Here is an 18,137-nt window from a genome sequence, read left to right as displayed (position 1 = left end):
ATCGGTCTGAGAATTAAGCACATATACATCACCAACCTCATTCATAGAAAAGCTCAAGTCTTCTGTAAATACCTACCCATTGACATGAATCTGTACGGGACATGCAAAAACTTGTAGTCTTTTGTGTACAGTATATATATAAGTCCATTTTCTAGTTATAAAAAAGTATAAGCCATTGAGATGAATATTAAAAGTAATATTGTAATAAAACAATACTAATGGTCGTTGCCCGGTTATGACCTAATTTTTTTCACTGCAATCAGACTTCCTTTAGAATTCACTCCTATACCTGACAGCTTAGTCACAGCGATTTTATCCTGATCCTGAATAAAGTATTTTGATTCATTTTGTAAATACAATTGTAAAAATAAGAGATTTAATGTTGTCTTTTAAATACTCTGATTTTCATTCTAATATGAATGTTGTTATATTGTACTTAGAACCTGTACCTTTAATATTACATTACCTTTATTAGGTGCATTGAACACATCAATTTTAGATGTGCTTTATGTACTGGTCTCCTGTAATAAAACTTCAGCTTCAAATGGAAACCTTCATCATCTTCGTTTCTCCCCCCCCCCCCTCTCCGTGCCTTATTAGATCTCCCTAAGGACGGGGAGGTGTAGTGGTTCTGGGGTTGAATGGCGATTTAAAAAATGGAAATGAGTTTCTGATCTAGAGTTTTTCCAACTGGGTTCCACCACCAGGATGGAGGGTTCACAAGAAATAAAAGGCAGAAGAAACAGAATAACATAGTAGGAAGGGACCTTGGAGGTCTTCTAGTCCAGCCCCCTATTCGGGCAAGAAACTCTATATACCAACATATAAAGGACGGCTGCTGGAATTGGGTATGTCAATGAAAAGAAGGATTTGGGATGATAGCAATGTTCCAATAATTGAGGGGCTGCCACAAAGAAGAGAGAGTCAAGCTGTTCTCCAAGGCACCAGAGGGCAGGACAAGAAGCAATGAATGGAAACTAATCAAGGAGAGAAGCAACCTGGAACTAAGGAGGAATTTCCTGACAGAAGAATGAATCAGTGGGACCACTTGCCTCTGGAAATAGTGGGTGCTCCAACACTGGAGGTTTTCAGGAAGAGATTGGACAACCATTTGTCTGAAATGGTATAGGGTTTCCTTTCTTGCCTGAGCAGGGGGTTGGATTAGACTAGAGGACCTCCAAAGTCCCTTCCGACCGTTGTTCTACAGTCAACTCAAACCCAGCCCATCCTCAACGCCTAAAACTTTGCCTCCTGGTCACAGGTCACCCAAGCTGAGCTTGCTTGAGGATCCCGGTCCACTTTCACCCAGGTAACTCGGTCCAATCTGAACCGCAGCGTTGTCCTTTAGGAGGGAAAACTGAGCCATCTCATCTGTACCAACTCACACATTTTTATTCACGATTGACCATCACCAGGGAACACCCCCAGTGAAGGGGGAGACTACTTTGGGGGAGAAGTAAAGGTGGAATTAGCGGGGAGGAGGTTCAACCTGGGCACAGATTCCTGTTTCTCAACCTTGGGTGCTTTTCTTTTCTTTGCTGGCTGGGGAATTCTCGGAGTTGAAGTCCACCCAAGTTGCCAAGGTTGAGAACAGAGGTCCACAAACCTGGCCACTTTAAGACTTGTGGACTTCAACTCCCAGAATTCTCCAGAGAACATAATTTACTCTCGTGTAATCCCTTCCTCTGCAATCTCTCCATTTAGATCAGAGGTCTTCAAACTTGGCCACGTTAAGACTTGTGGGCTTCAACACGCAGAATTCTCCAGCCAGCATAGCTCCAGATTACTTCTTGCTGGGTGCTATTTATTGCTATTGCAATCTCGATCAAAAAGAATAACAGAGTAATAGAGTTGGAAGGGACCCGGGAGGTCATCTGGTCCAACCCGCTGCTCAAGCAGGAAACCCTATATTCTTGCTTTTTCCAAGCTGCTCATGCTAAATATTCAGGTTGATTCCTATATCTACAAGCCCGCATTTACTGATCCGCATGCAAGAAAAATCAACGTTGTTTCCTTCCCATTCGAAACGTGGCGCGCTTGCTGAAAAGATTTGGGGGGGAGAAGGGTCGGATATTCTGCCCTCACACACGACGGCGTCAAGTCCCCTTCTGCGCGTCCTTCCTCGCCACCCTCTGATTGGACAGTTTGCTTCCCGGGCGGGGCCTCGCGGTGAGGTCTATCCCGTGGATTGGTCCATCGCTGGAGCTTGGGGCGGGGCTTGCTGATGCCGCCGCCAGGTCGGGTACTCACGCAAGGCAAGGGGCGGCGGGCCGCGCTCAAGATGGCGGCGGCGGTGCCCGGTTGGATGAGGCTGCGCTGGTAAGGGGCTCTGTGGGGCTCCGGCGGGGGTCGTCTGGGGTCTTTGGGGGTGGGTGGGAGGGAGCAGTACTGTGCCCTGCCATGCCTTGTGGAGCCCAGGCCCTCGGAGCGTGCGAGACAACGGGGAGGAAAGCGAGCCTCTGGGCATGTACAGAGTTCCCCTCCTTCCCCAGCTCTAGAGAGACACGAGAGGCCGGGAACGGATCGTGCCAGAAGGGAGGGGCAGCTTTTCAAGATAAACAAGGGTGGTATCAGCCCCATTAATTACATTGGGGGGGAGGACGTGGACCCCCCCCCCCCGCCTTCTCTTGTGGTCAGACTACAGGTCCCATCCTCCCCGTCTCTGCTGGGCTGGAAGCAGCAAAGCCCCGCAATCCCTTACAATAGACTGCAGGGTGATTTGTAATTAATCTCATTATAAGGGAAATGATTTAATTGTCCTGCCCTAAAGACTTGGCTCTTTTGTTTGGGGGGAAGTGTGTGTGTGTGTGTTATATGCATATACATATGTATGTAGGTGTACATACACACACACACACAGAGTAATGTGTGTGTGTGTTGTATATGTGTAGCCAGTGATTTGAGTTGATTTGATGTCTATAGCCGCCCATCTCAGCCAATGACTCTGGGTGGCTCACAATTGAAAACATATATTACAATTAAAACCTTGCAAACATTTTAAAACTTTAAAAAGCATTGAAACAGTAGAAACTAATGTAGCTTGATTAATAGCCCCCCCCCCCCTCTTGTTTTTTATACTTCCCTACTCCCAGGCATACATTGTACCTAAAAGATCATTTTATTTATTTATACCATCTCTATTTCGGAGTGGAGCAGTGGAAAAATCGGGATATTAATCAATCAATCTGTGATCGTTGGCTGACGACCCCCCTGCGAGTCAAAATTCCACCCTTTTCACCCTTTTTATGAGCCTTAGACGCTTGTATAGGTGTGACCGATTTCTTTCTCCTTGCTCTTCAGGGACATCCCGCCCCAAAACGGACACGATGTGTATTTCTCGCGAGACCTTTATGAGAAATACTCTCTGGCTCCGACTCTCTCCGAACTAACATCCTTATCAAAGAGGTAAGAATTCCTAAAGCACCTGCTCCAGGTGTTTGTCCATCCCTCCCCTCCCCCAACCTTTTCTCCTTTGGATTAAGGAGGGCGCAACCTGGTGACGCAGGGGGGAAGAGACGGCAAAAGCCAACTTTTGAGTTTCAGTCTGCAGGGGCTTGGACATTCAATTCCCCCCACCCCCAGAAGCTGCCGACCTCTCCAGATAGGCCGCTCCCCCCACCCCTTCTCCATGGAAGATGCTATTTTAAGCTGTTTGAGTTGCTTGAGGCTCCTGTGCTGAGTCAGCATTTCCTTGGGAGAAGGAAGGGCTTAATTAAATTTGCCAGTTTGTGCCACCAGGAGGGACGCGTTCCCTCATTCCGAGAGACAGCTGTGCGGTGTTATTAAGAGCGGTAGGGACGACGCTGCCGAGACCTTTCCTGGGACGCAGTTCACGTTCTTCCTTTTCGGCTAGGTCAGCAGCTGACATTTCGCTTAGTTCGTCCCAAATTTGCTCATGGCTTAACCATGAAGGAGCCTGCTGGGCAGTGAGGGTTGGGGCTTGTGGGACCATTCAGGAGTCCTCGGGGGGTGTGCAGGATGCATAGAACCACAAAGTGAATTGTTTGCGATCACAGCGGCTTTAGAAGACACACGCACTCACACACGCACAGAGAGCGAGCACCCCATCACGTGTCCCGACCTAGGCTTCCTGAGAAAGCATAAATCACAATCTTAGTTCCCCAAACCCTCTTTTATTTAGACGGCTGTGAATTATGGTCTTTCACAGTCTGCAAGCCTTCACAAACAGTCCGTGAAGATTCCGACAGTTGTCTGCTTAAGTTGCCACAGTCTTCCAGGAGAATGTTGCTAAGCACCCGCCTTTATCGCCCTTGAGACGCTGCCAGAGACCTCATTGCCAATTAGTTTTGCAAGCCAAACTTAGCACAGAGTCAAACAGAACTTTTCAGGGCTTGAACCGACCAGATGAACTAATTGCTTCCTGCAAAGGCTCCAGGAAGCCTCCCAGACTCCAGGACTGACCCATCTTCCTCCCCAACCTCCTTACTGTCCGAATCTGCTGCCAGCTCTGCCGGCTGCCAGTGGACCACAACACCAGGTGTCAAGATGTGCTGAAAAGAGTTTGAGCAATGACAGGAAGTGGTTAGGGCTGGTGGAAGAAAATGACTTTTTAAAAGTTATTGTACCTGCTCCTAACTGGGCCTTGGGGTCAGCCCTGTTTCCTGCCAGCTGTTTGCGCTGAGCTCCGTGTTCTTTTCCGAGGGCAGGAATAGAAGTTCACCCAGGAGAGATTTCAAAAGCAAACAAAAGGGAGCTAAAAGGATTCTCCCAAACAGGGCTTGACCCGTGTAGCCCAAACCTCACCCCGTGGCACTTTTCCTTCTAAGTAAACTTCTAAACCCGGCCTTTAAGGTGGTGCGACTGCGAAGTCACCCTCCGAAGATTCCTTACCAACGTGGGCCAGAATTAAAAAGAAAAGCAAGGGTCAGAACTGGGTACAGGTAGTCCTCCACTTATAAAACTTCATTTAGTGGCCCTTCAAAGTTACAATCACGCTGAAAGGGATTTATGACCGTTTTTCACACTTATGGCCATTGCAGAATGGTCATGTGATCAAAATCTGGACGCTTGGCAACTGACTCACATTTATGACGATTGCGGTGTCTTGGGATTGCGTGATCCCTTTTTGTGACCTGACCAGAAAGTCAATGAGGAAGCCAGGTTCACTTAACAACCGTGTTACTGACTTAACAACTGCAGGGATTCGCTTAACAACCATAGCAAAAAAGGTGGTAAAATGGGACAAATTTCACTTAGCAAATCTGTCTTGCACAGCAGCATAATTTTTTGGTTGTATGTTGAGGATCGTCTTTAGTGACAGTGTGGAACTGGCCCCCGGTTGAAGGGGAATGGAGACCGCTTGCCCCCAGCTGAAGGTGGCTCTGTCTGTTTCAGGCACTCGGAGAACAAAGCTGCTACGTCCCACTCGGGCCCCGAAAAGAAGCAGCAGCCAGGCCAAGAGAGTGCAGTGAAAGCAGAGCCTCCTGTGGCCCTTCCCCAAGAGCCCCGGGTCCCCTACCCTTATGTTTCCAGCCTCTCTGAGAAAGAGCAAAGAAGATACTTGTTTCTTTTGTCTGAATATTTAAATGCCGACCCAAACTTCTTACCCTGGTCTCAGCAAAGGAATTACGCTCAGTATCTGGTGAGGACTGCCTCTTCCCTTCCTCTTTCCTTTCCACTTTCCTTTCCCTTCCCTTCTGCCTTCCTTTCCCTTCTCTTCCCTTCCCCTCCCTTCTTCTGTCTTCCTTTCCCTTCTCTTCCCTTCCCCTCCTTTCTTCTGTCTTCCTTTCCTTGTTTGCTATGGAAATAGTGTAATAGCAAACGTCTAGAAGAATTATGACTTAAAAGCTACTGCCACTGCATACCTTTCAGCAAATGAAAGAATTTGTGAGCAAAGAAGTTGCGGAATTCTTGAAATTCGCCCGCAATGCTGCTAGAAGCTGTGCTAAAGATTACAGTGACATCTCTGAAGACGCCTTGCTGTACACCAAGGTAATGTCAAAAGACGGCCCTGTTACCTTTTCCAGGAATGGAGGAAGCCCTGGGCTTCTAAAATAATGGTAGATGGGTGGGAGGTTTTTTCCCCCCTCATACAGTGATTAATTTAAAAAAAACAGAAAAGAAAAAAATGTTCTGTGCAGAAGCTCCTTCATGATGTAAAAACATAAGCAAATATCTTCCTTTTTTTTCTTTCCTTGAGGATTTCCTGAGTGCTTGTATGGGCTGCGTGAAGAATTACCCTGAATGGTATTCTCTACACCAAGTTACCAGCCTCATGGGCGGACGATTTAGTAGAGAGCTGACCCTGAAGTTTGAAAAAAGTCTTCTTGCCTTGGTAAGCTTCCCAGAAAACCCCAAAGGTGCTTTTTCAAGACTTTTTGGTTTCTCTTTTAAGACATTTCGCTTCTCATCCAAGAAGCTTCTTCAGCTCTGACTGGTGACCCTGAGGCCACAGATAAACCTCCGGGTGGCCTCAGGGACTCTATCTAAAAGAATGCACATGACCAGCTGTCTGCAAGGAATATAAATCCTTCCGTTCCCAACATCCAGTCAGAGCTTTTCTTAAGGAAGAATAATTTCCATCCCTGCTTGGAGATTTGGGGGGGGGGGGGGGGGGGAGACTGTCCCTCTATTTGACCCTCCAAGAATATATATCTATATTCTCTCTTCCAAGGGAACGGTGCACCTTGTTAAGCGATTCTTCCCCAAGCTGCCAACATCAATTAATTTACCTGCGGATAAAGCTAAGCATGAACGACTCTGTGGGACTCCGGAGCACCGTGCTGCCCAGCTGCACAATGTAAGCATGCAATCAGGCAAGCCATGGGTTGGTCATCTTTCATTCACACTTGCGCATTAACCATTCCCTGCAGTTGATCCTTATGGCTGTTGCATTTCCCCTCCACCTTCATAGCTCCCCATGTTACTCAGAATTCTCATTGCGGTGGGTTTTGAATCTGTTCTTTTTAAAAAAAGTGAGCAGAAAGAAATGCCCCAGGTATGAACACACTTTGACACTGTGTGAATGGGCCATGGGAACTTGAGTTTTTTCTCTCTTCCTGATCAGAAGGGCTTAGTTAGGCTTCAGCTTCTTCCCTTTTTATTATAGACAAGATAGAAATTATAACTTTGGACCAAACCAACATTTGCAGTTGGTTAGTTTTAGAATGGATTATATGCAGTTTTAAATTGAGTTCCACCTAACTCAAAAATGTCCTCTCTTTGGCAATAATCAGAGTTAGCCATTGTTTTAGTTTAGAAGAAAAATGTCTTCATCATTATATTACGTTCTGTACTCTAAAACAGCTGCTGCAAATCCAGTTTAGGGACAATTCTGAGAGATATTTGGGCAGTGAGTAACAAACGTAAGCATTGTTCCATGGTAAAATGAGATCATTAGCAAGCTCTATAATTTAAGATATCTTATCTTTAAGCACATACAAACACACCCACACGTGTATAGGAAAGAGTGAGGTATTTGTAGAAGGCGGGCGGGATGCAGACTTTACTAAGTCCATGACTGAACAAAGCGATTGTTGATTCTTAAGTGCACAGATATATAAATAGTCACCTTTGCCTAATATTATCATCGTGTGCTAAAATATACTTCTGGGACCTTAGTTAATTCTTCAGCCTTAATAGTGTAATCATGTCATTTTGTTCAACCTGATTTACAATTTATTTTCTCCTCATCTCCATATTTTTTTTAAAAGGACATTAGCACCGATCCAAATGCTGAACAACTGGCTGCCAAATACTGTCCTCAGGTGATTCTGACCGGTGAATCTTTATATACCCTCTTGAACAATCACGGTTTGGATTATAAGCAGCAGTGGGAACTTCCTGTGTCGGTGAAAACAGTTTCTATTGCTGGTGAGCATTGGGGGGGGGGTGTATTTTTTTGCCTCATTTTAGGGTAGAGTTGGGCTAAATGTAGCTCTAATACTGACTTAGGCAAGTTAACTTCAAAGTGAGGGTCAGCCTCATCACTAGAACTTTACATAGAGCCACAAGGACTGTGCATATTTTCATTTTCCTGTCAATTTTCCTGATGGAGCGTCCTGTTGAACTTCAGAATTACGCCTTAAGTCCAAGCAGAATAGTTTTGCTTAAAGTATTGCATTTGTCCGGAAAGAAAAGCAAACAAATATGGTTCCTTTGTACACAAAATGACTGTTGATCTTGAGGTAGCAAAGAATTGGAAGCGGATTAGGAAAAACAAACATTAGGCGTCTTCACAGGCTTTTTTTTTTTTGATGTTGAGCATTAACTGTGTCTGGAGAGTGCAGTTTGTCTTTCTGGATTATTATTCTGTTACATGACCCATGTATTTATTTTACACCGAAAGGCTCCATGTGGCGATTAAAACAACCTCTATTTCTTGTTTATTGCCTGTTTATCTCCTTCCAACTAATAATGGTTTTTTAAAAAATAGTTTTGGGGAGGCGAATCCAGTTCTTGTTATCTGGGAAATGTTACTTCTTGTACTTTCATATTTAGATGAAAGATAATTATGATCCTTTACTATTGGAAAAAAAAATGAAAACCCACTTTTCCCCCCCCCCAAAGGCCTGAAACCAGTCAAAGTGGCCTACATCGACCCGCCTCTGCCGAAGAAGGAGATGACGGTGAGGGGGAAAAACCAGCTTTTTCATGAATTCCTGGCAGATTTCCACATGACAAAGCAGTCCAGTATTGTCGCCCGGGCTGTGATACTAGACAAGCCCCCAGAAGCGCTGGTGAGTTTCAGTCTCATTTTGTTTGAAGTACTAAAGGGAACTTTACCTAAATTTCATAGATGATGATGATGATGATAATTATTATCATTTTTATTTTATTGGCATCCTTCAATCTCCAAAGACTATGGTATCATGCTCTGGAAAAAGGTCCTAAAGCAGCATCTGGTGTGGCTAAAAAGTCCAATTGGGGAGCGGCAATCCCTTCCACACTGAGGGCGGATCCATTCTGTCCCCTGCCCAGCCCCCAGATTTCGCTGGTTCAGGGACGGCCTCTTTGCCTCGGCCTGCCGAACAAGCGTCTCTTCGAGTTGGAGAAGGCCATGCTGCGACTTTAGCCTCCAAGCTGAACGGTCAGAGGTCAAGGTTCCCCAGCTGTTGATCTCCACTCCCAAAGCCTTTAGATCCCTCTGGCAGATATCCTTGCATCACAGCTGTAGTATAGGATAAGAAGCTTATATTGAAAGAAGAAAGTCGGCTGTTGAAGCTGTCAAGGCCTGTGTTGTGGTGCAAAGGATACAGTGTGTGTCTCCGGATTGCATCCCCATTTTCCCCTCTTTCTCTTCCAGCCGGGAATGGAGCTTAAAACCAGCCAAGGCAGACCCTTGCAGGAATCCGTCTCTGCAGATCTGGACTTCGATACGGACGTCACCCAGCTGGAGAGTTTTGCCTCGGCCACAAAGCCTCTGAGCGCTTCTCCAGCTGAGGTCTCTCCTGCAAAGCTGGCTGGGTGGCCTGAGGTCTTCTCGGAGTACGTGAAAACGGAAAAGGGGCCAGAAGGGAGGAGCAGTCAAGCAAAAGACCAGGAAACAGGCTTTAGCAGCGGGAGGACATCGCCCCCGGGAAAGGACCCCCCGGATTTGGATAGTGAGGGAGACTCACTGGGTGAAGCTTTCAAGCCGATGGAGACGGACCCAGAGGGCAGAAGCCTCGCATTGGCCAAAGAACAAAATCTGGACTGCAGCACCTTCATGGCTTCTGCTGAGAAAAACTGTAATATCAGGGAAGGGACAGCCGAAGACGTCGGATCCCCTGCCCTGTCCTGCAGCAGCGACACGGATGGAGAACATCTGATCATTGACACAGAATGTGAACCTGGCCACGCGTCTGAAGTGGGCGTGGTCATTTCCCACCCCAGCCCTGGGGCGTCTGCTCCTCCTTCCCCCAGCCCTGCACAGGCCCTCTCGGAAGGAGCAGCCGAGTCTTCAGAGACGCACGAAAAAGCTGCTCCCTGCAAGCTCCACCCACGGTTATCCCAGAAAACCGATCCCCTGGGGCAGATTTTGAAAATGCAGACGAAGCTACTGAAACCCCCTTCCCCAAATTCTCAGGGGCCCCTGCCGGCAACCAGTGAAAGGAGTTTGAATCCTACCCACGGCCAGGCAGAGGCTCCTTCTCTCCCTTTGGCCTCTTCAGCTGTGGAGCCAGGGCAAAATACTGCAACAGATACAGGCACCTCCTCCAAGTTCACCTGGGCAACCTGTTACCAGGGGTCTCAGAAAGGTAGGTTATCTGATGGATAAACAGTCGCTGTAAACCCCTGTTTTTCAAAACAGGTTTAAGGTGGGTGGACTTCAACTCCCAGAGTTCAATTGAATGCTTCAACTTCAGCTCTCAAAATTCAACTTTAAGGTGGGTGGACTTCAATTCCCATGAACTCCCCAGCTAAGCTGCCTGAGGACTTCTGGAAGTTGTCGTCCACCCATTGTCAGGGTCCCAAATAGCCTCCAAAAGTAAATCAGAGTCCGAGGCAAAGGATTCCTCAAAGTTCCCATTTATGAAGAGAGCCATGTTGGCACATCTGGGAAACCCCGAATCTGAAGGCTTCCCTGTTTTCCTCACCCAGTTGAAAGTTCCAGATTTTGCATCCCCACCCCCACACGTCCACCACAGGCCTGACACCCGTCCTAAGACTTCCAGGCCGCTGTAAACCTTTCTGGTACAGCTGTGCGCAGTTCATTCTCTGCTCAGGATCCACGTGGACTTCACATTGGGGAGAAAGATTTCTTTAAGGGGTGAAGCATCTTTGTGCAGTAGGGCCAGCATGACCGCCCCGCCCCTCCGTCTCTCCTGAAAGGGATGCTGTGGGACGCAGTAGAAGAGGCGGCCGACTACCAGCCTCCCCAACACGGCAACCTGGTCTACAAGTTGCACAGCTTGGACGACATGTTGCTGTTGGTGCGGACCAGCATCCAGAAAGTGGAGCTGAGACCCCATCAGAAAAAGGCGAAGTTCAGGAGGGTAGGTTCTCTTCTTGGGCGGGAGGATGGCTTTCTTGGGGCGGGGGTGGTGTGGGGGGCTACCTAGCGCTTTGGTGGATTTAGATTTTAGCCGGTTCCGATGCTGGATTCCTGCTGGGGTCTTTGGACTTGGGTCCTTTGCAGGAACCGTTTCTTCCAGGGCATTAAACATAAGCAGGAGAGTTGGTAAGCCCTGTACTAAGAGAGAGAGAGAATACCCGGCAGATGATTTGCAATATGGATAATTCCTTTAAGGTGAGTTTGTAGGGCTGTCACCTCTGATTCGCCATCTCCCCCCCCCCCCCCCCTTGGATTTCTAAAGGGGACAGAATTGCAGGGCTGAATTCCTACAAGCCTTTCCTGCAAGAAATAGGAGTGAACGCTTTTGGTCCTTGGCCATTTTTTTAGCACTGTAGTCTTGGCGGTCTGTTCCGGGGTGAGTACTAGGTGCTTCTGTGCTAGAATTCTATCTTTGACTTCACACATGCTCCCCCGTGAACCCTTCAGCATTTTCTTTTTTGAAGGCTGATGTCAGGGTTCCAAATAGCATCCAAGAGTAAATCAGAGTCCCAGGCAAAGTATTGCTCAAAGTTCCAATGTATTATGATCCAGTTCCGTTCAGGTGCAGAGGTGCAAAGACAAAGGATGACCTTGGCTTTCTAGAAAGAATTTTGTTATGGCTACCTAGCATCTCACGCCATACAATCCCATTTTCCCACCATAGAAAAGGCATAGCAGGATAACAGAAATTGTGGCAGGCCAAAGGTCCAAAAGAAAAGGTGGCTGCAGGCCTGGCACGTCCCTTGTTTCTTGTTTCAATTCCATGAACAAACGAGATACGGCAGGGCCGCCTGCTTTCTCTGGAATAGGAAGAAACTAAAATTGGCTGAGGAAGAACTTTTCCGAGTGATCCCTAACAGTTAACACAGATTCTTGAGTTGCCTATTAATCGATCAACGATCGTTCTCTGAAAGGGTCGTTGCTTTCTTACTTGTAAGCTCTAAGTAGCTGGTCTCAGAGAAGGCAAGTCCCATCCCCTAGGGTGAGATTGACCTTCTGCTTTTCTACTTGGTAGGCAGGCTGGAAATGCATTGAAGTGGAAAGGTTTTGTGTGTTTTCCAGCACTTCCCTGTTTACGTGTTGCCGAAGTTAGAATATCAGCCCTTCTATGGCGTAGAAACATTGACCGAAGACGAAATCTGCCGGCTGTGGATGGAAAGTTTGCTACATTCCAATACTTCCTTCACTCTGGGTAAGCGGATTTTAAAAGTGGCTCTTTTTTTTTTTGTTTACATCCTTGCAAAACAAGTGTCCTTCCTACCAGTGGATTTATGCAACTGAACCATAGTACAGGTTAATCCTCCACTTATGACCACAATGGAGCCCAACATTTCTGTTGCTAAGTGAGACATTAAGTGAAATTCGCTCCATTTCATGACCTTGCTTGCCACAGTCATTAAATGTATCACGGCAGTCGTTAAACGAGTAACACGATTGTTAAGTGGATCTGGCTTCCCCTTTGACTTTGCTTGGCAGGGGATCGCAAAAGGGGATCATGTCACCCTTGGGCACTGCGACCGTCATAAATGTCAGTCAGTTGTCAAGCATCCAAATTTTGATCCCCTGGCCATGGGGATGCTGCAAAGGCCATAAGTGTGAAAAACGGTCGTAAGTCACCTCTTTCAGTTTCTTTTCACTAAACAAGCGATTCTAAGTTGAGGACCAAGGGTAACGTTGCAGTAATTCTTTCAAAAACCCTGCGTTTACGGACCTCGGCAGGTACGTGGGATCAAACCGAAGGCAGATGGCCCAAAGATAGTTAACATTATTGTGAAACATTGGGCTCTAAGTGGCTGATAATATCGCTGGAACGCCTGCCTTGTGGCTTGCATAAAAGTCTCATTTGGAGTAATTAAACCTCGAAAGCAACAGTAGTAAGAATCCTAAGGGTCCAAGCGGTTATTCCCTGCGGCTGCTGAGAGATTGCCATTTGCTTAGTTGCCTCTGATGAAGGGGGCGTCAAGTCTGCCTCAGTTCAGGGCCTGTTGTGCTCCCCTGCTGGGCATGGGGACTGGAAATCTTACTGAGAGTAGAGTCGAGTTCACACTCATTTTCTGAGTCATGCACAGGATCCATGGTTTAAATGCACTTTCGAAGCCCTCTTTTAAAGAGTAGAAGCAGAAAAACGTTTCAGGCCTGGTGCAGGTATCATGCTAACCCTGGTTGATTGGATAATATATACAACAAGCTGATAGGTTAGGGGGATAGGGGAGCTCAGCCTCCGAATTTTCCCTTTGTTTCAAGTTCTGACGGTGTCACAATTTCATTTTGGCCTAAGCTTTGACGTTCCTTCCTTTCCACTTGGGAAATCTCTCCCTCCTCCAGGTCACATCGATGCCCTGACTTCCCAACTCTTCCTGCTGGAGTGGCTGACGGGGAAGGCCTTAAAGAGACGATTTGGCACATTTAAGTAAGCAAATGGGTGGCAGAACAATGTTACAAGTAAACAAACAAACTTCCCATAACAAAAGGTTGGTTTACAGGGAGTCCCTAACTATAAGTCCCTCTTTCTCCATTTAAATATTTTCTTCCAGCAAATGCAGTAGAACTCCTGGGCTTTTTTTAAAAAAAATATATCATTATTTACCTTTTAATTGTATGATATATTCCTCTCCTTGGTCTACAAATACTCAACTCTCTTGTTAGTTAAATGATCATTTAGATAGAAATTTTATCTGTAAGTGAGCTACTAATATTTGGATTTCAGGTAGTCCTCAACATATCACCGTAACTGAGCCTGGACATACGATCTGGTTATTAAGCAGGTCATCACATGTCCACGCCCAATTTTACAACTTTTTTGCAATGGTTGTTAAGTGAACACACTGGTCATAAACGAAGTGAGAGGAGTGTCAGCTGTCAGTACTTCAAACCTGGGTTGTAAATACATTTTTTGGGTTCTGTTGTAAGCTGGAACAGTCACTAAGTGACTGGTTATAAGGCAAGGACTACCTGCTTTCCTGCTATCCTGAGCCAATATTAATTAGAGGAGGGGCTTTTATTTTACAGTAGAGATACTCAGATCATGCTCAGCCACAGAAGCCTCCCCAAAGCTTATTTTAAATACTTTTTACTCAACATTTTTTAAACATTAAAATTGCAGTTACACTTTTACTTTTTTTTGTTTGTTTGTTTCTTGGTCACTTTGTGGAATGACAGCTGACGAAGTCCAGGGATTTCTCAGACTCTCCTTTGAGTCATGAGGTTTAGGAACTTCGTGCCCCTAAAAGTGACTGACAGTTGAGGATGCTGCACTTCCTGTCAAATGCCAGGCTTCGTGGCTTTATCCACACATTCCGCAGCTGCTCGGAATGGATTTAAAATAACTGAAACAGCTGATCGAGTCTGACCTCTCACCGGCTGGTCTTTGGCTGCTCCCAGAGAGACACAGAGCTTTGCCTTCCAAATCCATACATTCCCCAGATTTCTCCACGCCTGTTTATCAGCCATTGCCATGTTTGCATCGTACATTAATTTCCCCTAATTATTTCGTGAATGCTCTTCTTCCCTCCACAGTCCGACCAATTCGTTGCATATTCTCCAAAACATCTTGAAGAAAGTGGCTGGGTAAGTACTTGGCTTTCTCCCTCCCTCCTCTTTCTGAATGTTGCCTGGTGTAGCAAGCGATTAAAAGGCCAGACCCAGAGCTCCAGGAGCCTCTTAGCAAACACTGGGGATTTGGGAGGAGGAGGAGGGGTGGGGATCTGAATCTATTCTGGATCCTCATCACACACGTTCAAAACCGCATGACAAGGTGCAGAGGAGGCCGTTTGCCTCCCAGAGAGCCAGTGGGAGCAGCCGGATTGATTGATTCATTGATTGCTTTTGATTTCAACTTCCGTTTGGATTTGCATAGCTGCCCACCTCGGCAAACGACTATCTGGACCTTTAACCATACAACCATACTTCAAACCTGGGTTGTAAATACATTTTTTGGGTTCTGTTGTAAGCTGGAACAGTCACTAAGTGACTGGTTATAAGGCAAGGACTACCTGCTTTCCTGCTATCCTGAGCCAATATTAATTAGAGGAGGGGCTTTTATTTTACAGTAGAGATACTCAGATCATGCTCAGCCACAGAAGCCTCCCCAAAGCTTACATTTCTTATTTTAAATACTTTTTACTCAACATTTTTTAAACATTAAAATTGCAGTTACACTTTTACTTTTTTTGTTTGTTTGTTTCTTGGTCACTTTGCGGAATGTGGGGGGGGGGGCTTGGCGCATGTAGCACCCCAGGAACAGAGCCAGGTTTCTAGAGCTTGGCGGAAGGAGAACGGGGGCCGCTGCAGAAAAGGCTCTGCAGGTTTGGTGACGGTTTGTAACGGCTGCTGCCTTGTCAGCTTGCAGGAGGGCTCCTTCCTCTTGACTCACCTGGCGGGAGACTCCTCAGTGTCTATCTACAAGAGCTCGGATGGAATTGCCACGCGGGCAATGTACAACCTGCACGCCGCTCACGCCGACCTGCCCCCCGCCCCGGCTGCCCTCTCTGTGCCCTGGGTGCCCCTCGACCCAAACGTCCCCCTGCAGCATCACTTCGCTCAAGGCCGTGTCCCGTGCACTTTCCCACCTGTGGCGGACGGGGGCGCCAGGACCACGAAGGTGAGAAAGGATTGTTTGGAAAAACTATTTAGGGTTCGTGTCAGCCCCCCCCCCCCCTCAAGAGAGCAGGGCTCCCCCTTTTTTAAATTACAAAACCTTTCCAGAGATGTTAGTTTTCAAAGTGGGCTTCCTCATCGCCTTTCAAAGGAATTCCAGAAGACATTTGAGTATTTTTTTTCAGGAGTTCTGCAAGTAGAGACAAGGGAGAAATCTTAGAGAGCAGGGGTCTCCCATCTTGGAAGCTTTAAGACTTGTGGACTTCAACTCCCAGAATTCCCATGGCTGGCTGAGGTATTCTGGGAGTCCACAAGTCTTGGAGGCTAGAGACCCCTCTGCTAGAGGTTAGAAGAGAAGAGAATTCAAGTTGGAAGGGACCTGGGAGGTCTTCCAGTCCAACCCCCTGCTCAGGCAGGAAACCCTAGACCATTTCAGACAGATGGCTCTCCAACCTCTCCTTCAAACCTTCCAGTGCTGGAGCATTTACAACTTCTGGAGGCAACTTCTGTTCCACAGGTTCAGAAGAGGGGGAGCAGATCATACCAGCCTAGTGATACCGAAACCCTCTCTGCCCTTCACAACAACACATGTTTACAGCGACCCTATTTTCTTGCACAAAACAGACCACAAGCCTGAAAAAGGGACAAGTCTGAAAGAGGTTAATTAAAGATAAAAATAAATACATTGATCTTTCCTTTGCTTTGCAGAGGAAAATTCAAGAACAAAGCCAAGAAAGTAATTAGCTAACTGGTGAGGGCTGCTTTTTTCTAAAGTACAGGCTTGTCCTTTATAATAAAGGCTGCGTTGTCCTGGTACCCATAATTCACTTACTCCAGCGTTGACAGCTTTCACTTGGGAGCAGAAGAGCCAAAGTTTTCCCTGGGTTTCAGGGCAACTTCCATTTTAACCAGTTCTGGCAGAAACTTCAACCTCTGGAAGGTTGACTCATTTTGAAGCCGTTTCCTCTTTCTCTCCCTTTCTGGCTTCTAGATGAGCAGGAAAGCCAAAGCGTTCCCCGGCACACCCAGCCATCGAGGGCCAACCCCCACGGAATCCAGGGACGGTTCCCTGCAGGCTGAGCCCCCGAGAAAGAAGCGTGGGGCTGCGCAGAACAAGGGCTCCCGGCCGGCCAGTCAAGGCCCAGACCGGAAATTCTGGAAAAAGGCGCGTCCCAGCCAAGGCCCCCTGGCTTAATGGCGAGCAGGAGCAGCCGTCTTTCCCAGCAAAGGGGCTTCTTCCACCGTGAATGAAGAAGGTGGTGGACAATTCCGTCAGGCCGGGTTGCCCTAAAACCTTTCCCCATTGTCGGCACTCAAGAAGCGCATCGGATGATTTTCTCCTGCCTTGAGAACGCCTGGAGCAACACGGGAAGGAGGGCAGCCAACTCTGCACGATCCCAACCGCTTCTATATTGCCGTTTGTTCCCCGTAACGTTACTGGGTGAAAAGCAAGCCCTGCGGTAGCTTTCTGTTTAAATGGGCAGTTGCATTTAAAGAGTTCTGCTCCTTTTTGGGCAGCTGGAGCGGAAGTGGTGGAGAAGAGATCTTGGTTTGAATTTCCCTGCCCTTTTCTGCAGGTTGCAGGAACGTTAGGAAAGCAGTTGTGGCCACAACCACAAACTGCTTTTAAGTTTAGATTTTGTTTTTAGAGGTCTCTGATTTGTTAAGGGTCTGCTCAGACTCATCATCCCTTGGTCCTCGGGCCCATCACGCCATCATCCAAAGCGCAAACGCATTTAGATGTCTTGAGGGTTTAAAACGGGGGTGCCCAACCGTAGCAACTTCCAGACCTTCGATTCATTTATTATTTCCTTTTCCAGAGGGTCAAAGTGAGTCCTGCGCTGGCTTTGAGCGTGGGGGCCTTTAGCTTTTCAAAATACAGTTAAAATTCCCCAGTTGTTGATTTCTAATTCCTTTCTTTTTTTGTATGTGTGTGAAGCACCAATTCGAATTTTGCTTGGGCTTTTGGCCCAGCTCGCACGGACGTTATCCTTTGGCACTGCTTTGTACGCCAAGCTAATTAACCTCGGAGCCTGTGGTTGCGTGGCCGCAGTTGTGCAGTGCTCCTGCCCCAGGGGAGACCAGGGTGAAGTGGGCAGGGCAGCCTTGATGTCATGGCACAGAAATGTTTGCTGCCAAAGCGCCGCCATGTTTTGCAAAGTTTCACCCGCTGTCTGGGGCATCCTCCCTCCCGTCCCACATTCCAGGCGCTGAAGCTTTCAGAATTATTCTTTTTTTTGTTGTTGTTGTTGTGGGTGTTTCTGCCCTGGTATTTATTTATGTATTTACTTTAGGTGGGGTTTCTTTCTTGCGATCTCTGCCTAAGCGCAGGGCTTTCTCCCAAGAAAGAGCGTGGCTTCAGGTTGGTTTCGACCTCACCACGTCCACACGTAACGTAGGTTTTATAATCTGGTTGCCACAACAAACTGCAATCTGCTGGTTTCAGTGAGAAGGTAGAGCCTTCGGGTTGCAGCGTTGCTTAACATCAGGTTTTCTTTCAAAATCCCGTCTGACCTCCCACCGGGAGAATATTTCCGAGATGAGT

The 18,137-nt window shown here is 47.0% G+C and overlaps 1 protein-coding gene across 1 annotated transcript in view; it reads left to right on the top strand.

The window, feature by feature from the left end:
- Positions 1-2,188: 2,188 nt before the first annotated feature.
- Positions 2,189-18,137, top strand: part of ANXA2 (annexin A2) — a 40,554-nt gene continuing 24,605 nt past the window's right edge. The window contains exons 1-14 of the mRNA XM_081965148.1: positions 2,189-2,319; positions 3,301-3,405; positions 5,356-5,602; positions 5,833-5,952; positions 6,161-6,295; positions 6,635-6,760; positions 7,674-7,833; positions 8,530-8,699; positions 9,266-10,199; positions 10,774-10,937; positions 12,059-12,188; positions 13,322-13,406; positions 14,513-14,563; positions 15,338-15,596. Of these exons, the coding sequence (XP_081821274.1) occupies positions 2,225-2,319; positions 3,301-3,405; positions 5,356-5,602; positions 5,833-5,952; positions 6,161-6,295; positions 6,635-6,760; positions 7,674-7,833; positions 8,530-8,699; positions 9,266-10,199; positions 10,774-10,937; positions 12,059-12,188; positions 13,322-13,406; positions 14,513-14,563; positions 15,338-15,596 (2,781 nt within the window). The 5' untranslated portion in view covers positions 2,189-2,224. The remainder of the gene's footprint in view (positions 2,320-3,300; positions 3,406-5,355; positions 5,603-5,832; positions 5,953-6,160; positions 6,296-6,634; positions 6,761-7,673; positions 7,834-8,529; positions 8,700-9,265; positions 10,200-10,773; positions 10,938-12,058; positions 12,189-13,321; positions 13,407-14,512; positions 14,564-15,337; positions 15,597-18,137) is intronic.

This window comes from Natrix helvetica (assembly GCF_964273705.1).
Source record: "Natrix helvetica genome assembly, chromosome: 12".
Taxonomy (NCBI): Eukaryota; Metazoa; Chordata; class Lepidosauria; order Squamata; family Natricidae; genus Natrix; species Natrix helvetica.
This window is presented reverse-complemented; position numbering and strand designations above follow the sequence as displayed.